At 37.1% G+C, this 25,353-nt stretch overlaps 1 protein-coding gene across 2 annotated transcripts in view; it reads left to right on the top strand.

Moving 5' to 3' along the window:
- Window positions 1-24,985, top strand: part of COMMD1 (copper metabolism domain containing 1) — a 189,480-nt gene extending 164,495 nt beyond the window's left edge. For both annotated transcript variants that reach the window (XM_073212682.1, XM_036996645.2), the window contains one exon: window positions 24,770-24,985. In XM_073212682.1, coding sequence (XP_073068783.1) covers window positions 24,770-24,877 — 108 coding nt within the window. In that variant the 3' untranslated portion in view covers window positions 24,878-24,985. The remainder of the gene's footprint in view (window positions 1-24,769) is intronic.
- The last annotated feature ends 368 nt before the right edge of the window (window positions 24,986-25,353 follow it).

Here is a 25,353-nt window from a genome sequence, read left to right as displayed (position 1 = left end):
AGTGTGTTGTTAGTACATTTGATGCTCAACCAAACATTTCTAGTGGGTGCTTAATAAATATTTAATGATGATGGTCCCTCTTATCAAAAATATTCAAGACTTTACAGAGAACAATGGACACACTATCATTTATTATTTATCACCTAAATGTCCTCAGTGTAAATAACATTTTGTTCTTAAATGCTCTTCAGGACTAGACAATATGCCTAGGATCCAAAGCCAATTTGGGTGCTGATTATTAGCACTGATACCTTTTGAAAGGAGACAGTTCTACACATCAGTGTTTATTATTCTTGCTTCAAACATTTCTTTCTCTCATTTCCTGTTTTAATTAATGGCATCATACTTATAACCCAGGCTGGAAATATCAGTGAGCTTTATTTCCTCTCCCTTGCCTCCAGTCCATTTGGTTACCTCGTCCTGCGTGTCTACAGTATTTTGTGGTAACTATCTATCCATCCGTTTCTATGGCCATGGCTTAGATCAGATCTTCTTCTCCTGGTCACCAATCTTTTGCTTCTCTAGTCTTTCACATGCTTCCTAAAATATAGATGACCATTTAAGTCCTCTTGAATGGCTTCCTGAAGTCCTAATGCCTTATTACAAAATGTCACCTTGATTGTATCCCAGCCTGACTCTCCATCAGATTAGATTTTTTAACTTCATACAAACACTGTTTTCACTGTTTTTGTACTTTTTGCTGTTCCCTACACTCTGAAATACCCCTTTATCCATTTCTTCCTGTAGAAATTCTAATACAGATGCTATTTCCTTCATAAATTTCTCATTCCCCCATTTAGACTTATTATCCCTCTTACATACATTCATAATACCTGGAATAAGCCTTTTGTACTACATCTTTGACATTTTATTTTGAATTATAATTGTATAGATATATCTCTTCTATACTACCATGAGCTTGCTGTGGGTGGAGAATGTATAACATTAATAACTTTACGTTTAGTAATCTTTGCTTTCAACTTCTTCAATTCTGTAACTCATTGAGCATATCAGTCGAGCAATTTCAACAACTGATTCATCTTCATACTACCTCTAAAAATTTTCTAGAAGGAATAATTTGTTTAACAGATAAAAGCTCAGGAAAAGCTGCTGTTTTTGTACATGTTCCCTGGAATCAGCAATGTTGCTAGAAATAGAGTTTTCTATTGTCCACAGTAAACCACTCTAAACAATTAAAAATTTGAACTTTATGTGTTCTGCCTGTATTATTTCCTATGAAATTGTTGTAGGACATTAATACAGACTGACAGAATTCGAAAGCATCCCTTGGTTTGTTCCATTGTTACATCCTTCTCAGCAGCCACATACTCATCATTTAGAAGTGCCTGCTATGGTTTTGGGAAAACTGGACCACTGTCTTATTCCATACACAAAAATAAATTTGAAATGAATTAAAGACCTAAATATAAGACCTGAAATGAACTCCTCTGAGAAAACATAGGCAGTAAACTCTTGAACATAGGCATTAGTAATATTTTTCTGGATATGTCTCCCTAGGCTAGGGATACAAAAGCAAAAATAAACAAGTTTATTTTGTTTATTTTATTTTAGTTTGACTACATGAAATTAAAAAATTTTTACATAAAATTTTGTTTTACATAAAAAATTTTTGTTTATTTTAGTTTGACTACATCAAACTAAAAAGCTTCTGCACAGCAGAGGAAACCATTAACAAAACTAAAAGGCAGCCTACTGAATGGGAGAATATACTTGCAAATGATATACCCAACAGGGGGTTAATATCTAAAATATATAAAGAACTCACACAACTTAACACCAACAAAAAAAATTAAAAAATGGGAAGAGGATCTGAATAGATATTTTTCCAAAGGAAATATACAGATGTCCAGGAGACACATGAAAAGATGTTCTGCTTATCACTAAGTGATATCATAAAAAAGCAAGAAAAGAAATAACAAGTGTTTACAAGGATGTGGAGAAAAGGGAACCCTCGTGTACTTTTGGGAATGTAAATTGGTACAGCCACTATGGAAAACAGTAGGATGTTCTTCAAAAATTAAAAATAAAAATACCATATGACCTAGTAATTTCATTATCTGGGAACTTACATAAAGAAAACAAAGTCACTAATTTGAAAAGATACATACACACCTGTGTTCACTGCAGCATTACATACAATAGCCAAGATAGGGAAGCAGCCTAACTGTCCATTGATAGATGAACAGATAAAGAACAGGAGGTACCTATATATAATGGCATACTACTGAGCCATAAAAAAGAATGAAATCTTGCCATTTGTGACAACATGTATGGACCTAGGGAGTATTATGCTAAGTGAAATAAGAGAAAGATAAATACCATGTGATTTTCCTTATATGTGAAATCTAAAAAGTAAATGGACAAACAAAACAGAAAGAAACTCATAAATATAGAGGAAACTGGTGGATGCTATAGAAGAGGGGATTGGGGGAGAATGTGTGAAATAGGTGAAGGAGATTGTGGGTAAAATTGTAGTATTTCCAGAATATCTCACCTGGCTCTAGTACATATGCATATCAACAGGTGCTCAAGGGTAGAGAGAAGTATGGCTTTAGTGCATTTGCATCATTCCTCAAGGATGAAGAGAAGTTCATCTCCATATCAATCGGTAATTACCTGGGCAATGGAGGGCTTATCTGTACCTGAGAGGTGAGGGGAGGGCCTGTTTTGCTTCTGCTGGAGCAGGAAAAAGAGAAGGGCCTGTACTGCAGTTTGTAAGCAATAAACAGGTTTTAAACTTTATTTCTCCCTTTGACTGATTTTGGTCTTAGAGGTATTTTGCCTCAGGATTTCCTGTCCCCGGACTTAGAGAGATAAAGAGGGACAAACTTTCAATAATAAAATAAATCACAGGGATGAAAAGTACAGGGAATATATTCTAATATTATAAAATATTTGTATGGTTACAGTTGATAACCACTGATTGTGGTGAGCATTTTGTAATGTATATAACTGTTCAATCACTATGTTGCATACCTGTAACTAATATAATACTGTATATCAATTATACTTTAATGAAAAATACCCAGGATATCATCAAGAAGAAAAAAAAGAAGTGTAAGATAAATTTTAGCAGAAATAAGCAGGCAAAGAGCAGCAACAAAGGGCCAGGTAGTTTATTTGAATGCCACTCCTGGGTGATGTTCCATGGTCTGAAACACAGGCTAGGGAAGTCACACCCGGTCAGGGAGGTGGGGGCTTATAAGGGATTAGGAGGGGGAGGAGTGGGCAAGCTATTCTAGGAGGTGTGGAGAGGTATGATTGGCTAAAGGTGACATAATAGACAACTAGAAACGTTTTTCCATCCAATAGGGAGGAGGCTGACATCTGGGTCTTAGTTGGCACATCAGAAGGATGGAATTCAGGAAGAGCTGTCCCCTTTCCATATAAGGCACGGACCTTGGGGTCTGGTCTGTTCTCCCCCTATGGCATCTCTCTGTTCTGTTTGCATGTCCTTGTTTTTCCTTCCTCCAACCTAACAAGAAGTGTCTGCTATGTCCCAGGCACAATTCTAGGTGCTAGAGAGAAAACTGTAAACATAGGCTGTGTTGTAGGTTCAGGAAACAGTCATATAAAGAAAACAAATATATGCAGTATAGTAGTAGGTAAAGATCTCCACAAAATGCTAAGAAAACACAGAAAATCTATTTCTATATGATTGTCAGAATCATACTGAATTACTTGCTTTAAGTTTAAATTTCTGTTTAAATCCTTGCTTGTCTGTCACCTTCATTGCTTGTGCTAATTTTGTTTAGGGTTTGTATTTTGAGTTCCAGATTATATAAATATTAAATAGAAATAGAATTTATTAAACAAATATTGTTTTTTAAAATAAATGCACTGCTCATGCTAAATAATATGTAACTTCTTAGAAAAATCACATGAACTTCAAAATTTTTAAATTTTAATAATTTTTCAGCATTAGGAGATTTAAAAGAGATGAAAAACTTTAGAAAATGAACAGTCATTTTTTGTGTGAAGCTAAGCCCTTTTATATGTTATTTTGCTTGAATTAAAGTATATACACATATACATACACATACACAGACATTGTATTCAGTCAAATGAACTATTTGTTTTCATTGGGTATCAGTTAATCTTACCTGTTTGCTAATCTTAAACAGCCATCACTCTACTTGGCTTTAAAAGTTCTCTGTGCTCTACCTTGGGTAACTTGTTTTCTGCTCTTCACATGCTATAGCAAAAAATGTCTATTATTGTCTGCTCCACCCTGCCAATTGACCTAAGAGAAGCTACCTTCCCTACAGCCCTTGCTGTATGAGTAGTACATCATGACAGCTTTTCAGCCCTACCCACTGGCCCCGTCTAATAGATCAGAGGGAACCCTGAACAAGGGTCACCAATCCATAAGCTAAACAGGTATTTGTGACATGGTTTGGCATGGCAGGCTCTGTTCAGTCAGAGACAATGGTTTTGGGGTGAGATAAAGTCCTCTCAGGATTTTCAGTTTACTGATTTAGGGAAACTGCCATACAGTGATGAGCACTGTAGCTGAGAGGTCACATAGAGCTTCCTTTAGAGTAGTAGTTATTGGTGATCTGTATACTGTATTAGTTTTTCTGGAAGGAGAAGAAAAAAGAACTGATTAGCAGAAACAGCCACCTGTGTGTGGGATGTGCACTTGCATGTTTGTGTGAGGATTTGTGTGTATGTAAGAGAAAGACGTATGTCTGAGAGGGAGTAACAACAGTGTTGATGGGTTCCTAGGCCCTGAGAGGCCCAGACTGGCCTCCTTAACATCCTACAGACCTACCGTGCTCATTATCAATGCTGCATTTCCTTAAGTTGGTCTCCCTATTTCTGCTCTTTCTCCTCACTTCAGGCCATCCTGAGTATTACCACCACAATAGTGTTCCTTAAAATCTGCTCTGATCATAATATTTATCTGGCCAAAAATCATTAATGGTTCCTGCATTACCTTCATATAAAGATTAAGTTCCTTAGCAATGTGTGTATGGCCTTTTTCAACTCTGCCTTCTAAAATGTTTTGTATAAAAGAGAAAAATTGATTTAATTTGGATTTTAGTATCTCAGGTCATGGTGAAGGTCAGTAGCTCTATTCCCTTGGCCATTTGTCTCCAATGAGAATATCAACTAGACTGGAAGACTCAGAATCATTTGTTGCATAAGAAAATAGAAATGTTTCAGAGCTGCTGGAGGCATGTGTCTTCATGGTGAATGTAGATGCATTCTGGGGTGTCTGCTCATGGTGGAAGTCTTTTAGGCGGCCAGCCTCCCCCATCCAGCATCTTGTAAGCTGACTGGCAGTCTGACGAGAGCTCTGTCTGGTGATTAATCTGACAGTGCGCCAAACTGTCCAGTGACCTTTTCTTTGAGTTTTAAATTCTAAATGTTTTTATTGATCAGAAAAAATAGCCCTGTAGAGACCATTTAATTTTTGCTTTAAAAACCTTGACCACCACAGTGCCAACAGAGTTGACTTAACAGTGCAGTTGATTAAACTGGCATTCATTTGGGGATTTTTCAGAACTCCAAATTTCATGGGTCAGAATTTGGACTCATCTATTTTTGAAAAAGGTAGGAAGAACATCAACATATAACTCTTGGCAAGATAGGAAATGAAATGATCCCCTCTCCTTATAATGGCTCTCCATTGTCTATAGCCTTTATCTTTTAAAGGTTATCTGTAAAAATCTTAACTCTACTTTAGAAATCTGTGTCTTTTGTAATTTTTCCCCGTCCACATCCCATTCCTTTTCTAAAGGAATTCTCTTTTTTTAGCCAAACTAGTCTATTCATTTTCTTCCTGCCCCCAACATTCCAGGCATATTTCTACTTCAGTGTCTTTGCACGTAGTTTGCCTAGCTTGAAATTCTCTCTCTCCTAACTCTAGCTTGCAAGGCCTGGCTTAATATTTACTTCCTCAAATCAGAATAATGATAAATCATATATCATCATCAAAAATACTTTCAAAATAAATGGCTTATCTTTTCACTGGCAGAAGAAATCTGCACTATGAATTTATAGTAGCCCCGGGTGACTGGACATTTTACAAATAAAATTTCAGAGCTGTCTCACAAAAATGTAGTTTCTAGAGTCTTTTGAAATAACAGAACTGTCAACATGGGGCCCAGTTTGCTACAAATAACAGTGGAGCTGAGAAATTATTATCCATTTAAATGATACCTATATTCATCACTTTAGTCCCACTATTCCTTATTCTGTCCTCATATTCCCTCAGGCTGGTCTGGCTCTCTACTTGGTCCGTTTGCCCAGTGGGCAGTTGAATTTAAGATGGTGGCTATAGAGATATCCAATGAAAATGAAAGGGTTATCTTCCAAGGAAAAAAGATATCAAGGTCCTTGATAGTCTGTCTTAACAGCTAAAAGAAGTGAGTTTATACTTACTTCCTGTCTCATAGTTGATAATAATCAGTGAGAGTAACTCATAAAGTAAAGCTATATAATCATGGGGTAGGATACCAAGATAGGAAATAATTTGGCTCAGGGTGGGGAATGGTCACTAAGAAGAACTCTCTGAACCCTGACATCACTTCTTAGGACCCATTTTCTCCAAAGGATGAGCCCTTTGGGACAATAGAATAGAAATGGAAGATTTCCAAACAGCTTATATACAGGAGTGAGGATTCGTTTTGTTTTTAATGTTGTTACCCTTGTCTCTTTTCTCATCTGACTCTTCCTATAAACATTTTGATTAAGCAAAAATAATTGGTTCTTTTATTATATTGCTTCATTTAAACTTAAAAACCCTACTGAGTGGGATAGAATAGATGAAGAAAGTCAGGCTCTAGGAGTTTAAGTGAATTACCCAAGTTCATATGAATATTAAGTGGTAGAATTGAAAGTAGATCCTAGACCTTGGGATTTCTGGTCGTGTGCTCTGTAATCTTATACTGTCTGGGTCTTCATTATCTTCCTATGAATGATCTCATCCTGCTTTTGTATGTACTCCCAAAGGACAGAGGCAATGACACTAAGTCCATAGCAAGGAGACAATAATGTGAGAATGAAGTTTTGGAACTTGGTCAACCTTTATAATTTATTCAGTCCTCTTTTCCTCCTTGAATAAACTATCTGGGAGGAAGCTTGAAAGGAAAGGAGCGACACATAGCAGCAATTCACCGGAGAGTTCCGCTTTATTAGGGAAAGGTGCTGGGTTATATAGGAGGGGGCATGAATTGATTGAGGTGTCACTTCTACGGGGCTGTTGGCTGTTGGCTAGGTGCTGGGATTGGGAGGGGGGCGAGAGGTGATTGGGCTTCAGGTGGCGCCGGCGGGAACTGAGGACCCCGAAGAGAAGCCGGAAGTTTGCCATCTTACTGGTGGGGACCCTTCAAAGCTGTTTTCTTGTACATCAAAAGTTTTAACCTACATATGTACTGTAGATAGCATACTGACCCACAGAAATTCCCTTTTAAATTTTTTTAATTTATTGTCTTTTTTCCCCCATTAGAACATGAGCTCCTCAAGAACAGAGACTGTCTTGTTTACTGCTAAATCCTCAGTGTCTACAACTATACCTGGCAGGTGTAAGACAATAGGTATTTGATGCCTAATTCGTTGACCTTGTATGGATCCTTACATTGAGCACCTGTTGCCCCAAATCAAATGTTGGTTGCTTTTCTGACCGACACTTTTCTCCTTTAGGTCTGACAGGAATGGTCAGCCCTGAGGAGTGTGGATATTGACCTAGATCTGCTTGGAGTTGAAACAATTATGTCTGTGTGGTAAAAGTCAGGTGGCAAATAGCTTTAATGTTGGTATACCTCTTCTCTCAGTGCTGGTTGTACTTTGACTGTTTCTAGCCATCAATATTTTCAGGTCCCTATTGTTCAGAGCTGTCATATATCAAGGTCTGTGTATATCAAGAAGTAGGAGAGGTTGGGAAGCATTACTCTGTTAGATTGTAGTCAGTCTGAGATTCTGGACTGCAGTAAGAAATATTCTACATGGTAAGAGTTCTGTGATAATGTAGATGAAGTAAATAAATAGACATGTTTGATCCAGTACATCATCAAGTCTTCTATTTCCAAGAACAGAAACCATAAAAATCCAGATTCTACAAGGTTAATAAGGATGTACTGTTTAGTTCTGAGACTTTGCCAGTTCTTTCATGGTTGAACCTGGTCTTCTCTGATTTCTAATATTTGAATCCATTGGGTGGTCTTGTTGAATAAAGACCTCTATTAAGAAGGGAAAAGAGGGCAAGTAGTGTGTCTGATCCTTGCAGGGAGAAAAAGACTGCTGAAAGAGCATAGAGCTCTCAGGATGTTAAGTAACACTCTAAAAACGTAGGAATTGATTTACTGTTTAGGGCTTGTCATAGCCTGAAGCAGTTGGTACTGTTCCCCAGTGTGAGAGCTTTTTTTGTTTCTCCAGGACAATGTCAGGTCCCAGGAGTCTTTCACATGACTATTTGTCACTATTAAGAGCCAAGTCCCTGTTTTGAAGAAAACAGAGCTGGTAGTTAAAAGTGTTCAGTAGAACTCCTTAGGAAGTGCCAGGGGACAGGATGTGTGTAACACAGTAGAAGGAGAGACTAACGTTTATGGTGACTGTTTCACACAAGATCCAGTGATAGGTGTTTGCACATATGCTGTCTTATTTAGTCTTCATTATATTCCTAGAATATAGGTATTTTTCCACTTTCTAGATTTGGAAACCAAGACTCAAGAAACTTAAATATCTTTTCCAAGTTCACACTGCTAAAAATAATGGAGCCATATCTAAATCCAAATTGTCTAACTTTCAAACCAAAGATTCCCACCCTCCCCCCAATAACTGTTTTGGGTTCAATGGGTAATGATAGCAACGGCTCACTTACTGATCTTTCTGTAGGGGGAAAAGGAAAATGAGCATTAAGTGGAAGAATTAACATGCATTGATGTACTCCTTTCTAACCCTAATCTTCAAAACATTTTAAATATATTGAACTTTTAGACATAATACTGAGATTCCATGAGTGATGTAGTACAGTGAACTCAGAAGTGTTTTTCTCGCCAAAGTAAAGATGTTTGCAGAACTACATATGACTTTTGAAATTTCTAAGAGTCATTATGTCCTAAGGAACGGAGGCTAATAGTAACCTTCAGAGTATAGTATTCTCATTGTCCTATGTTTAGATTTAACCCCCAGGTGAGAATTCCATTTCTAAAGCAGTTGATTCTAACTAAGTATTCCTTGACAGCAGACTCAGACTTAAGGCCTCTGAACTATTGACAGAATTATTAGAAGTTCTAGCTTAATGTTCACAATGCAATATTTCTACTCTTCATTGATGAAGGTAAAGGCTTTGCATTAGAATTTTCTTTCTTTTTTCAGACTACAGTTATAAACTTCCATTTGCTTTGCTAGAGGCCCCTCCTCAAAGAGTTTGAAATGTTGGACGCAGTAATTTTCTTGTTTCATTTTATTTACTTTTTTCCTTTAGGGATCCTTTGATTCATTTGCAGTTTTAATTGACAGAGGGAGAAAGCCAGAAAAATGATGAAATACTTGAGTTAATAACATAGAAAAACCCAAATGAAATTCTATTCCAAATCTCAAAAGTGGGTTTGTACTGAGAAGACAAGTAATGACTCTATAGCATCTTACTACACTGATGGACAGTGACTACAATGGGGTATGTGGGGGGGACTTGGTAATATGGGTGAATGTAGTAACCCCAATGTTGCTCCTGTGAAGTAACCTTCATACGGTTGTATATCAATGATAAATTAATTTAAAAAGTGGGTTTGTACTTTTATGCCTTGAAGAATTACTGTAGCTGCTGTAATCCATTTCTTTTAATCTCTGGTGTAGAAGAATAATTTAACATAAATAGAATAATTGTATTGATGTTTTCTGAGAAAAGGTGGGGAGGATGAAATTTTCATATGAAAACAGTAGACTGGAAATGCTCTGCATACCAGCTCCCTTGCCCTTGCTATTGGAGAGGTAATTATGGAAATGAAGTAAGAATGCCATCTTAACTGTGGACTTCCTGATTTTGCAATGTTATTGTTGAATATTAAAATTATCTGTCAATTTGACTATAAGAAAATTCTTTAATTTGGGTATTCTTTCTTAGGATTGACAGTGACAGTTTGACAGGAAGGACAGTTTTTGCACCTGAGCTCCTGACCATGCTTGTTGTCAGAGCACTCATTAGCAGTCCCCTACACAAGCTCATGTTCTTAGCAGTTCTAGCCTGGAGTCTTCTTTGGTTTGGTGCCTTTCTCATAACTCTTCCACTTCTGTCCACTGGACAGTCCCCAGGCAGGGGCCCAGCAGGAAGGAACACGCTGTCTGTAGCACTTATGGTGTTCTCCCACTAGCCAATGCTGTGCACTTCTTGGGCTGGTACAGGCAAGCAGCAGGATATCTGGAGGCAGCTGTTGGGAGCATGCAGGAAACGAGGTGCTGCTGCTGAGCACAGGCTGGCAATGAAGTACCTTGGCCAGACTAGATTGCTAGAGTCAGTCAACATGTTATGACAGAGTGAAGTACTTCCTGTTCCCTTTGGGAAAGTAGAGATGTTGCTTAATCAGCCAATACTCTTTTAATGTTGCTGGGTATGAGATACTGTGGTAAAACCAGAGAGGTGTAAGATACAGTACCCCCTTCCGCCCCCCGCCAAGAAAAAAACTGTGTTAAGTTGCTTTAGATGCATCATCTCTTAAATCTTAGCCACAGCCTTACCAGTTAAGTCTGTTAAAGTCACTGTTTTACAGATAGGGAAATTTAAACTAGCCAGCCGTACAGCTAGAAAGTAATAGAGTTTTGATTTAGATTTGATTTTAGGTTTGTATGGCTTCAAAACCCATGTTCACTAATCATTGGGGATAGGAACTAGTAGATAGACATTTGCACACATACACAATTTCATTATGAGGAAACATCAGACAAACCCAAGTCAACATTGTATAAAAAAACTAGCTTGTATTTGTCAAAAATGTCAAGATCAAAAAACACAAGAAAGGCTGACTGAGAAACTTTATTCTACATTAAAGGAGACTCTTGATGCATGACCTCTGAATGCAAACAATGTGTGATTGTGGAATTTGATTTGGGAGTAGGGAAAGGAATGCTATTGGGGCATTTGATGAAATTTGAATATAGACCAGATTAGATAGTACTGTTCATTGTTATTATATAACTATATTAGACTATATTAGAGGATGACCTTGTCCTTAGGAAATATACACTGAAGTTTTTAGGGAATCAAAGGGCATGACTTCCCCTGCTTACTCTCAAGTGGTTATGAAAAATAGAAAAAGAATGAACAAGCAAATGTGGCCAAATTTTTAAACAGTTGAACAAATGGTGAATTAGGGGAACAAGTATGGGAGAGTCATATTTTTGGTATACTTGAAGTGATGGAATGAAATATTTACACTGCTTTATTATCTACAAATGTGGCTAAAATTCTTCAGAAACCAGCAAAACCCAAGTTGAGGCATCTTGGCCAGGAGTTAGGATCACATTCTACTCATGCCAGCTCCATTGGCAAAGAACTTGCTAAGTCAAGTTGAGGAGACAAACACAGAGGAAATGTATATAAGTCATACTGTCAAGGTGTTTTTCTTATACCTCCAATTGGGGATATTCCTCATTTTTCTTCAAAATAGTTGCTTTCGCTAATATTTTTGTCCTATATCTTTTGACCTCTCTTACATAGTTTATATTTCTGGTTTATTGACATAATCTTGGAGAGTGGTAAATGTGTCCTTTCTAACCAAAGGATAGACTACAAAGTAGAGTAAACATTATTTTTACTTATTATTTATGTTTGTTTTGTTTTTATTTCTAACAGTGTATATGCTGACTTTATTTTCATCCTGTTTTAGGTGATTGTTGGTTAAGTTTGATTGTGTTTGTATGAACAACGCTGTTTAGGTCGTTATCAAGGACTTTCTTCCCCTTCACTCCACCCAGTCCTGTTTACCCTTGGCTTAGCCAGAGAATAGATATTGTCCAAATATAAAGAATGTTAAAGTTTAAACTCATAATTTAATACATTTTTCAGTATTTATCCAATCTTTCCTTTTTTTCAATTGAGATATAATTGACATGTAACATTATATTAGTTTCTGCTATACAATAATGATTTGATATTTGTATGTATTGCAAAATGATCATATTTATCTTTTTGCATTCCAAAAGTGCTTATAAATGTTAATGAGATCTTTTTCCAGATGAATAATTTGATGTTCTTGGGTTAGACAACAAGGCAGAATTGGGGATTACTTATGATTATGGATGGAAAGAACCCTGGGTTTAAACAGGCATTTTGGTTCTCCTGACTGTACTTTGGGAGAAGGAGTCTCAATCAAGATGCTCTGCATATTAGTCAATAGAACAACAAAGGTAAACAGCTCTTCTGCTGATAGGGTCAAGTTAGCTATATATACATATATATAAAACTGAACTCTCCCCACACTTTGGTCTTCCCCATCCCTCACCCCAACACACACACACAGAAAGAGAAAGGGAATTAAAGGGCATCTTGCCTCAGAGTAAGAACTTAGTCTCTTAATATGCTTCTCTGCCTGGATCTCATGCACATATTAATTCAGCTTATGCTATTGCATCATTACACTTAAAATAATGCTAGAAATCTTCATATGTAGCCAGGATATGCTTTATTGCCTATCCAGGTGTTTTATAGGCCACTTTAGATTGACTTTGGGTTATTATACTATCAAAACTCAGCTTTCTTTTGAGTCTTTGCTAAAGTTACTTGAGTCAGAATAATTTTCACATGTGCATAGTTAGTGACTAATAGTTATGTTTATTTTATGTTACGTATGAATATGAGTCAGGGTTATGAAATGGTTAAGTAGGCAGACTCTGAAGCCAGACAGACCTAAATTGACTATTGCATTTGAGCAAAGGCTCCAGCAACCTAAGTGATGTCAGAATTCAACCCTAGATCATAATGATGTGATTTCCTCTCTTCCTTCCACCTCCAGAAGTTTTCAGTAAACTATTTGAACTTCAGAAGCTGGTGACTAACTTCATGCAGTGTCTGTAAATCCTCTCTTCTTCCCTCATTCCGATATTCTCCCACAGAATAATGTGCCAGATTCTGAATCAGCCTTCAAGGCTGGACTTTGGGACACAGCATAACAAGCAGGTGCTTAATAGCATCAGAAAGTGAGGATTAGGAAAGATTTCTTTTGTGCCATTTTCCAGTTCCCATCCTCGAAGTTTTTATCCTGGCAGCCTCCATAGATTAATTGGCATTTCAAAATCAAGTTCAGTGAGGATGAGGTCAGAGCAATCAGCAGGCAGCTTTTGTGTATGTGTGTTTTTGTTCTGAACTATTAGAGATTCTTTTCTGTACAGTATGAACAGCAAATGTAGAATCATCTGCTGGAGATGCTTACAAGATGCTTGATAAACCCAGGACCCTCGAAGCATTGAGGTTGTGAGGGACTAAATAGTGTTCCCCCACGATTTCATATGTTAAAGTCCCAACCCTCAGTGCCTCAGAATGTAACTGTATTTGGAGTTTTTTTGGAAACCTAACAAAATTAGTCCCCTTTTCCACAACCTTGGCAAAAAAAAAAATTAATTCAAAACCTTTTCTCTCCAAGTCAGCATTTTCTGAATTTCAAAGCCATTCTATCCAATCTTTGCCCTCCTTACTCCTTATTTGCTTCCTTGATAGAGAAGGGTGGAGGGAAATGCTGTTATCTAACTGTGCCTGTTTCTGCTTAATTGTGCTGTCATGATTGACTTACAAGAACCCACACTGAGAAAGCTGGGAATAGCTAGTGGTGCTATTGGCAGAGCAAGTTGGTGATCCCACTAGTTGGAGAAAATCTGATCCCGGAGTTGATTTGATGAGTACAGCTTTTGTCTTCCTCTCATGCCAAGGTGTTTGTTATTCATTGCTGCACTCCTGTTTATTGGATGTATTAAGATGTTTCTCCCATCTTAATCTGTAGATTATCAAGAACCCCCCCTTAGAAAGTATACTTTGTTCCTGCTTGCCTAAAGCTATTGCCTAAATGAGCAACTCTGGATGAGTTTTGTTAAATTTTCTCTGTTCCTTTCATGTAAATATATTTTAGTTTGTCAGAGTTGTTTGCAAATGAGTTTGCTCTGGAATGTACCTCATCAGGAATGATGAGGGGCCCCAGTTTGAACTTCAGGCTAATATTAGCAATGCTCTTTTTCTCATGTGCAGAAGAGATTTGTCATTTGGTTTCTCTAGGATTTAAGTGAAGTTCCTCCCTCCTCAGTATGATTTGCCTTTTCATCTGTTTAGCGGTTGTTCTTTGTCCATTGTTCCATGGGAACTAGTTCTGTTTAGCCAAATGCTAATATGATTTCCTGCATATCAAACCAGAACACCTAAAAATAGTTTTGTACCCAGATATTTTTCAGCCAGTGGTTTTCAAAATACAGAAAATCTTAACAGTTAAACATTAAATCCAGTCAAAGATGAAAAGTAGTAAAGTGAACTGGAGCAAAATATTTAGAAAAACATAGAAATCAGCCAACAATCTAATTGTATTGAGCCTTGAATGTTATATAACTTGGTTCTGTTTTATTTTCTTTTGTTGGGTGTTTTAAATAGTTTTTGTAAATGCTTAAGAGTGCTGGTACTTACGTAAATCAGCACAGAATCAGGTGTTCCTAAATTAGTTCCCATTCTGCTCTGTTGAATGTATGCTAGTTGGGTTTGAAAGTATCCAAAATTCAGAGTCAGATGTGGCTGTTAGCAGGTCTTTGGGTTGAATCAAAGAACTGGGAACCCTGTGCTTCACATAATGGGCTTGTTGCTGGGTTTCTTTTTTTTTTTTTTTAGTCATAAAATGAAACTTGATGGTACCTCTACCTTTCACTATCCACTGACTTGTAACAGGGAGCAGGATATATGTCAGGATTCTTTGAAATCTCTGGGAGAAAAAGAATAGTGATAGTCTTGGTTTAGCAGTACATAATTCAGCCAATAAAAAAAGTGCTCCTTCTTGTGAAGTCAAAACTATTTTCTCTTTCAGAAACAAGTCGGAGGTGCCTGGGCAAAATACATGTTGCTTTTGACCACACATTGGTGGACCAGGAATGTCTAGTTTTCTTCTACATCACGGCTTTGAAATTTTTCTAGCTTAAAAATCTTAAACCAAAAGAACCTCAGGGTCCTCTTCTCGGCACACTTGTACTTTCTTTCTTAGAAATTCAGTCAACTCAGAGGACAGAGTTCTTGGACTCTCATTGCCTTTTTGGCTCACAGGCCTTAAGCCCATGTAGATAAAAATGCACAGCAGCAGCAGGTTGTGTGTGTAAATTCAACCTTTGGTTTTCATTTAGATTATCTTACTAATGCCCCTTTTGTAAGGTTTTCCTGGTGCCTAGCAACCTTGGTGATTAGGTGCATGGAAAGGCATGGAGAGTTTGGATCAGGGATCTGAGGAGCTTAAGGTGCTTCACCCATGGAACCCGCTTCCCTCCAGTCCCTCTGAATGCTGGGTTTTAAGGCAGAATATTAAGATTTATTCTTCCTGAAAGAAAATGAATCTCCTGATTTAAGTAAGAGGAAGGTGTTAATGATTTTTTTTGTATTATTTCTTCTGTGGGAGTATTTATATTTTAAAGGTATTATCTAGACTAGAATAGTCCTGTTAACTAAAGGAAGGGAAATATTTGGGATTAGAAGACCTTCTGGCTTAAAATGCACCATATGGATATGATTTTCAAAAGCAATGAAGTCATAAAGTTTCTCCCAATAGTGCTAATCTCCTTTTCTATAAAAACTTTTTGCCGAGCTACTGTGATTTATTCAGATTAACCAGTTTAAATTCACTTCCATTTTCCATCTTGTGGAAATATTTAAAAGGTAGACCAAAAAAGGAGGAGGAAATGAAAGAGCAGAGACCCAGATAATAGTTCTCAAGATATGATGTTATTTTATTTTAAAATTTTGATGCTTTACGTAAAACCTGTGGTGTACCACTTGGAAAGTTGAAGATAGGTAACCTTAGGTTTGTTTAGCAGTAATTGATTTACATCAGTAGTATACCTGAAACTCCTTAAATTCCCATTGTCTCTTTTCTCCCTTGAATTTCCAGCTAACTTACTAAAAGTTCATGTTTTCCGTTAAGGTTTATTTCTTAATATAATAAGAATTTGTGGGAGTGGTGACTTTTTAATTTTTTTAAAGCACTGTAAACTCCCCTTGTCAAGTTGTCCTCACCAAAGTGCTTTGAAGTGCCTGACTGACAACTCTAGAGAATTTAGTTAATTGTTTTCCAGCAATGCTTAATGCTTTTATACTACACTGGTAATACTCTGTCCTCTTCTAGGAGATTGTGAGAATATGGATAAACACCTCCTTTAGAAGCTCTCTGGCCCTGAAAGCACTTGGTATATGCTGAGCACTGCTGTATTTGTTTATTAGAGTGAATTTTTTTAGTTCTTGAAGACCCTGTCTTAGTCCCACATTAGCTCTTAGCACATTATTATAGACACCTATTGAGTTTTAGTTGCTTGGTCATTAAGTAGCAGTCTTAGGCTCCAGAGAGTCTGATTTTAGTCTTTTTTCATTCTCAGGGTGACTTGCTTTGTTATATACAATAAAATTTTTTTTTCCCTTTTGAAAAATTGGGTTAGCATGCTCTTTAGACAGTAGATAAAGGCCTTTTTGGCTATTATATTTGAAATGAGGATTTCCTCAGGATAAAAATGGCTTGAGTAAGGGACGATTGGTTATAATATGTATTGCTAAAATTTTTTGCTGAAAATTTTTAAAAATATAAATCACATGTTTTCTTTTTTTGAAGTATTGTTTTAAGCTACACATAAGCTATCCATTGCTTTAGCCATGTTTCTCCATCAAGAACCTTGATGCAAATTCTTAATGAAATCGCATCTACAATTGTTGTTGCTACTGTTCCTCTTTAATATCAAAGTGCTACTATACAAGACTTATATAAATAGAAAAAAATCAGATACTGGTTCTGGTTCATCCTATTATTTATCATATGGAGGGCAGCCTTCCTACCAGTTTATGTATGATGAAAATCCTTGCTCTGAATCTTTGGAGTCTGTATTTGGTGGAGAATGGATATAAAAAAGCACATGGAGAATAATCAGCACAGTTTTCAGGGGACTATAAAATTTTAATTTTAGATAAATGATTCCTTGGGAAGGAACTTGGACAAGCCTTTGCTATAGAGAAGCTATATCAAGGTCTACTGAAGTAATTTGGGAGCAGTATCAATATAATTCTGAGAAAGCTGCAGGAAGTATAGGAATGAGTGGTGAACACAGATTTGCTTATGAAGATGTTTTGAACTTCTCTGGAGGGCAGTGTTAAAGTTACTGGGTATCTTATTTATTATATAATTACTCTTCAAGAAGCCATTGCCAATTAGGACCTTTGGTGCATGTTCTCTTTTGCTCTCCAGTTGTTAAACACGGAAGACAGAGTGGCAGAGCTGCAGGTCAGAGGGTTAATTAAAGTTTATGAAAGGACAGCCCCAACAAAGGGATAGGCTTTATGAAAGTTTTTTCCCAGCCCACAGTCCCATTGTGTCAGTAAATGAAACCAAAAGAAAAATTGGGGGAATAATAAACCTTTTGAAATCTGGCCAGGTTTATGTGGCCTTCTGGACAGCTTTGGTTAGCAGTATCCAAAGGCACCCTTTCCCATTCTCACCCTTCAACTCCAAACTTTAGGATTTTTTGAAGAAACTACAATGTGTTAGGGCTTGCCAAAGTTGTGTTATAATGCTAAATATAACCCAATAAATTTGGTTTAAAGCTTTGTGGAATTTTTCATTGGAAATATGTAAAAATAATATAGATAGATAAAGTAAAATATATAATAATACAGAAAATAGGCTATAGGATTTCTATTTTGTTTCCTGTTGAATTTATTCTAAATGGTTCCACTCCGGTATTTAATAAATTACAGTCCTTTTGTTTTCTCTTTTTAGCATTTTGTCTCTGTAGTATTGTTTTGCCAAAGAATTGCTCAGGGTGTGTTTATGGGCCTAGATAAGGAAGTCATTTAAACAGACATTATATACAAATAGGTTATTTAATGTGTATATGGAGAAAACCAAACATTTGTTTAATAACAGCCTTCAATTATTATATAAACTAATAATCATTTATACCCTCTGACCCTGGTAGGAAATGAATTTAAGCTAAAGCAACAAAGATTTAGGCTTTACAAGTAAGAGTTTTCCCGAAGAATGTTAGAGTGGTTATAACCCGGGAGAGGAATTCCTATTCCAGCCTGTGAGATGTCCTGTCATAGTTATTAGAGCTGGCTTGTTTGTTTGTTTGTTTGTTTGGTGGTGGTAGTTGATTGGTTTGAAGAGGATGGCCTCTCAAATACTTTTTGGGATTTTACGACTTCAGCTTTTGCACTTGAAGAGAGTATTTGAATTTTTGCCTTTCCTAATTTGGAATAGTTATTTAAACTCTTCAGTTTATTAACACACTGATGTACTTACTCCCAATGATCACAAAATTCATATTCTTATTAATGATGTGCTTGCTTATACATCTGCTAAGCACTTTTGGACTTCACCACATTCTGTATCTACACTCTACTAAAAGAATTCTTGACTCAGATACTTATATACAGGAATTTAGTCTTGTCATCCCTTATTATTATGACCATTTAGGCCTATGTTAGGATGGATGACTTTGAAAAAAAAGTGAAGTATTTCAGATTGCTTTTGTGCTTTCTACCTCTGGTTGGATAAGCATCACCTGCATTTCTAAAGATATTTTCAAGTGAGTTAAATATACTTTCGGTAGGGTACTCCAGCCAAATGTGAAATTTGAACAATTCTTTTAAGTGTGTTAAGCTGAAGTGTAAAACCTTTTGAATTCCTCATAAAATACCTTGATAGCATAAGTAGGTGAAGCTAGGTCTTGATAATAGAGTTTCAGGTAAATGTTTCTTAAAGAGTCATGTATGGACATGTCTTTCTAAGACCATTAGTGTGCATTATTTCAAGGGCAGAGAGGTAAATGTTGGGAGTGGATGGAAGTGTTTAACTTTAGACTCTTTATTTAGCCTACTATTTCTCTGTAGTATTTGATTTTCCTTAGGAATAAACTGAGTTTCATTGATACTTAAAGGTTCAATCAAAGATAATTGAGTACTGAAACCTACAACAAATTAATGACCCCAGTCAGAAAAGATCCTAGCTCTTTCTTAGCCAGGTATTCCAGTCTCTATGAACATTATTCTTGATAATCTCTTCTTATATAAATATAAAACTAAGTAGTTTATTAAAGTAACTGACTTTCTTTCACTGAGGTGAAACATGGATTATATCCTCTTATCTGTCAATTCCTGAATATATATGTTAAACTCTGGTAATTGTTAATTTCTAGACCATTGTTTCAGAGGCCGGATATTAAGAAATGTTTTAGACAGGCTTAAGGTCTCAGTAAAACTGGGTGATTACATCTGAAACCAGTATTCTCGGGTTAGTGACCCCGAGTGAGAAAGTCCGGGTTGGTGGTCCCTGGACCCTACCCTAAGTTAGATAACTAGAAGACTAGAAGTAAACGACCCCCCTGGGGTCGAAACTCATGGTAAGTCACATAGGAATGCTTGTGCAAAGGTCAGGCACCTGGTGTATCCCTGTTCCAATTTTATTTGCCAAAGTATAGAATGTGTTTCAAATTCATTGGTTGGGGTAATGTGCAGGCTCTGGTGCAATGACTGTAGAAATCCCATACAAACCATACCTAAAGTTGCTTGGGGGTCGGCAGCTCGGACTCGGCCTGTGTGTCAGGGGAGGTGCTGTCGACCCCAGCTTGCTGGCTGAATAAAGACTTTGCTTGGATTTTCATCTCCATGTCCATGTGTCTTGTTCACTGGGAAACCCCAGAGTCCTGGACCCTAACAATATAATATTTTATATAAATAAAATTCCAAAATAAAATGCCTAAAAAATGAATAAGATGCTTTCAGATCTAAGATCTGTTCTTAATCTAGCCACGCGAACTGCCTAATTTGCCATAAATATGCTCTTCTTTCCAAAAGGATATAATCCTTCCTGCAGCTCAAGAAAGGGAGCATCTTTTTTTTTTAATTGCTTTTTAATTTTGACTAAATGTAACCTGGCAGTTTCTGAGCTCACAAAAGATGATACCGCTCTCCTATCTAAATACATGTTTGAGGGGAATGCTGCCTTTCCTTTCTTTAGAAGACTTTCATCCGAGAGGTCCCTTCTTTCCCTCTGCACTTGTTTCTCCTGGGGAATGTTTAGTGGCATCAGTATAGACTCAGCAAAGCAGCTTAGCAACAGCAAACTTACTTTTCCAAAATCAACTCCCAAGGGTTCTAGTTGATGACAGAGTTATTCCCTCCCTCTGAAGAAGCTTATTGGTTGTCCTTTGTATCTGCCACTTTGGGAATGAAGGTGGAAAATGCCATGTATTTAGAGAGGAAAATTTAGAGAAAAGAGCATTGATCTGGTGGCTCTGCATCAATAGCTGGACAATAGGCATGTCATTTAACATGCTCTGGGGCCTCAATTTCATTATCTAAAAAACAAGCCAGTTGGTTTATATGATCTTTAAGAATTCATAGTCAACACCTCAACTTCAGTGGGATGCAGTGAAGGCAGTTCTAAGGGGGAAGTATACAGCAATCCAGGCATATTTAAAGAAGGAAGAACAATCCCAAATGAATAGTCTAAATTCACAATTATTGAAACTGGGAAAAGAAGAACAAATGAAGCCCAAAGTCAGGGAAGGAGGAACATAATAGAAATCAGAGAATAAATAAATAAAATTGAGAAGAATAAAACAATAGAAAAAATTAATGAAACCAAGAGCTGGTTCTTTGAGAAAATAAACAAAATAGACAAACCCCTAGCCAGACTTATTAGGAGAAAAAGAGAATCAACATACATCAAGAGAATCAGAAACGAGAAAGGAAAAATCACGACGGACCCAACAGAAATACAAAGAATTATTAGAGAATACTATGAAAACCTATATGCTAAAAAGCTTGAAAACCTAGAAGGAATGGACAACTTCCTAGAAAAATACAACCTTCTAAGACTGACCAAGGAAGAAACAGAAAATTTAAACAGACCAATTACGAGCAAAGAAATAGAAGCGGTAATCAAAAAACTATCCAAGAACAAAACCCCCAGGCTAGATGGATTTACCTCAGAATTTTATCAGACATACAGAGAAAACATAATACCCATTCTCCTTAAAGTTTTCCAAAAAATAGAAGAGAAGGGAATACTCCCAAACTCATTCTATGAAGCCAATATCACCCTAATACCAAAACCAGGCAAAGACCCCACCAAAAAAAAAAAAAAATTACAGACCAATATCTCTGATCAATGTAGATGCAGAAATACTCAACAAAACAGCAAACCAAAATCAAAAATACATCAAAAGGATCATACACCATGACCAAGTGGGATTCATCCCAGGGATGCAAGGATGGTACAACATTTGAAAATCCATCAACATCATCCATCACATCAACAAAAAGAAAGACAAAAACCACATGATCATCTCCATAGATGCTGAAAAAACATTCAACAAAATTCAACATCCATTCATGATAAAAACTCTCAACAAAATGGGTATAGAGGGCAAGTACCTCAACATAATAAAGGCCATATATGACGGACCCACAGCCAAATTCATACTGAACAGTGAGAAGCTGAAAGCTTTTCCCCAAAGATTGGGAGCAAGATAAGGATAGCCACTCTCCCTGCTTTTATTCAACATAGTACTGGAGGTCCTAGCCACGGCAATCTAACACAAAGAAAAAAAAGGCATCCAGATTGGTAAGGAAGAAGTCAAACTGTCACTGTTTGCAGATGGCATGATATTGTACATAAAAAACCCTAAAGAATCCACTCCAAAAGTACTAGATCTAATATCTGAATTCAGCAAAGTTGCAGGGTACAAAATTAATACAGAGAAATCTGTTGCATTCCTAGACACTAACAACAGAAAGAGAAATCAGGAGAACAATTCCATTCACAATTGCATCAAAAAGAATAAAATACCTAGGAATAAACCTAACCAAGGAAGTGAAAAACCTATGCCCTGAAAACTACAAGGCACTCCTAAGAGAAATTAAAGAGGATACTAATAAGTGGAAATTCATCCCATGCTTTTGGCTAGGAAGAATTAATATTGTCAAAATGGCCATCCTGCCTAAAGCAATCTACAGATTCAATGCAATCCCTATCAAAATACCAACAGCATTCTTCAACGAACTAGAACAAATAGTTTAAAAATTAATATGGAACCACCAAAGACCCTGAATAACCAAAGCAATCCTCAGAAGGAAGAATAAAGTAGGAGGGATCTTTCTTCCCAACTTCAAGCTCTACTACAAAGCCACAGTAATCAAGACAATTTGGTACTGGCACAAGAACAGAGCCACAGACCAGTGGAGCAGAATAGAGAGTCCAGATATTAACCCAACCATATGTGGTCAATTAATATACGATAAAGGAGCCATGGATATACAATGGGGAAATGACAGTTTCTTCAACAGCTGGTGGTGGCAAAACTGGACAGCTACATGTAAGAGAATGAAACTGAATTACTGTCTAACTCCATACACAAAAGTAAACTCGAAATGGATCCAAGACGTGAATGTGAGTCATGAAACCATAAAACTTTTAGAAGAAAATATAGGCAAAATTCTCTTGAATATAAATATGAGCAACTTCTTCATGAACATACCTCCATGGGCAAGGGAAACAAAAGCAAAAATGAACAAGTGGGACTATGTCAAACTGAAAAGCTTCTGTATACCAAAGAACACCATCAATAGAACAAAAAGGCATCCTACAGTATGGGAGAATATATTCATAAATGACATATCTGACAAGGGGTTGACATCCAAAATATATAAAGAACTCACACACCTCAACAAACAGAAAGCAAATGAATGAATTAAAAAATGGGCAGAGGATCTGAACAGACACTTCTCCAAAGAAGAAATTCAGATGGCCAACAGGCACATGAAAAGATGTTCCACATCGCTTGTCATCAGAGAAATGCAAATTAAAATGACAACAAGATATCACCTCACACCAGTTAGGATGGCCACCATCCAAAAGACAAACAACAAATGTTGGCGAGGATGTGGAGAAAGGGGAACCCTCCTACACTTCTTGTGGGAATGTAAATTAATTCAACCATTATGGAAAGCAGTATGGAGGTTCCTCAAAAAACTCAAAGTAGAAATACCATTTGACCCAGGAATTCCACTCTTAGGAATTTACCCTAAGAATGTAGGAACCCAGTTTGAAAAAGACAGATGCACCCCTATGTTTATCGCAGGACTATTTATAATAGCCAGGAAATGGAAGCAACCTAAGTGTCCATCAGTCGATGACTAAAGAAGATGTGGTGCACATACACAATGGAATATTATTCAGCCATAAGAAGAAAACAAATCCTACCATTTGCAACAACATGGATGGAGCTAGAGGGTATTATGCTCAGTGAAATAAGCCAGGCAGTGAAAGACAAGTATCGAATGATTTCACTCATATATGGAGTGTACTAACAAAGAAAAAAACTGAAGAAACAAAACAGCAGCAGACTCACAGAACCCAAGAATGGACTAACAGTTGCCAAAGGGAAAGGTATTGGGGAGGATGGTTGGGAAGGGAGGGATAAGGGGGAAAAGGGGGTATTACGATTAGCACACATAATGTGGGGGGGCACGGGGAAGGCAGTGTAACACAGAGAACACAAGTAGTGATTCTATAGCATCTTACTATGCTGATGGACAGTGACTGTAATGTGGTATGTGGTGGGGACTTGATAGTGGGGGGAATCTGGTAACCACAATGTTGTTCATGTAAGTGTATTAATGATACCATAGGTAAATAAAAATAAAACATAACAAAAAAAAACAATTCATAGGGCTCTAAAATTACATGATTATTGTCCTTAAGGGTCTTGAATATAGTCACTCTTAATACATAAAATTTTCCCTGTCTTTTGAGAAAAATGTGGACCTAAGCATTGTCTGATGTATGTGAAATTTCTATCACCACACTTCAGAAGCCTTTTTCTTTGATATCTACTTAATCTAGGGTTGATTGACTGATCCTACTGACCATAACAGTGATTGAAGGGAGTGTGTCTGAGAGAAATCTTGGGAGATTGGGCTTGCAGCAAGCAGAAGGCACAAGAAGGCTGTTTCAATTATCTGATGTTTCCCAAGCAACTTGGTCACAACTTGTCACAATTTCTAATTAACTCTTAAATCCACAGAAGCCCAGTTCCCAGGCTAACATGGAGGCCAGTGCAAACCCTCCTTCCATCATTGTTCTACAGGGTGCTTTGGAGACAGCATGGACTTTGGAGTCAGCTAGAGCTGGGCATTTACAATCTCACTCTGCCTTTTTCTCATTTTGTGTTACAGGTTAATCTCTTTATACCCAAGGGTCATCATCTATAAAACAGCAATACTTAAGTACTTACCTTAAAAATTATCATGCGATCAAATGTTCTTGATTTGAACTTCTTCCATGTTTCTTTATGAAAATAACTGACATTTGTATACTCCTTTACCATTTATGAAACACCTCATAGAAATATGTTCATTTTGGGCATTGTGTGGATTTGCTTTGCTAGGTAAAATATTATTAGGTGTTGAGGCTTAAGTAAGGCTTGCCTGGGTAGTGGCCTTGAGCCTCTAGAGTTGATTCATGCCAGATCCACAGCCTTGGCTACCTTGAGGGGCTCTTCTAAAACATCCATTTATGTTTTCCAGGAATCTGAATTTCTGTGTTTGGAATTTGATGAAGTCAAGGTTAACCAAGTTCTGAAGAAGCTCTCAGAGATAGAAGAAAGTATCAGCACACTGATGCAGCCAGCCTAGCTGAAGATGGAGTTACTGAAGCAAAGGTGTTCATGATCCCTCCCCGGTGACCTGTTTAAAAAAAAATCTTATTCACCCATTAGTATTAAATCCTCAAATTCCAATCTTGCTTGCCTCTGCTTGCTGAAATTTCTTTCTCTTTCCCTTTTATGCACTCATATAGTTGTTCTACTGCAGAAGTTCTTGTACGTCATCATGCAGAGGAACTCACAAAAGCATTTTTAAAAAGGCTTCCAGGACCATCTATCCCCAGAGACTTGAATTCAGTGGGACTGGGATGGAGCCAACTTTAGAAACCCTTGCTATGGTAGTTTGTTCCTGGGTCCTATTTTAGGAATTTATACACGAATAATCATGTAAGAGTTAGGAAAGGGGAAGAAAACATTTTACTTATGCAAATACAAGACTGACCAAGTGCCATATGCCCTATACTGAGGCCTATAGGAGCCTGCCTAACCTAAAAAAGGTTTACTGAC

The sequence above is a fragment of the Manis javanica genome, chromosome 1 (assembly GCF_040802235.1).
Source record: "Manis javanica isolate MJ-LG chromosome 1, MJ_LKY, whole genome shotgun sequence".
NCBI classification, from domain to species: domain Eukaryota; kingdom Metazoa; phylum Chordata; class Mammalia; order Pholidota; family Manidae; genus Manis; species Manis javanica.
Note: the sequence above shows the minus strand (reverse complement) of the source record. Positions and strands in the feature narration are given on the sequence as shown.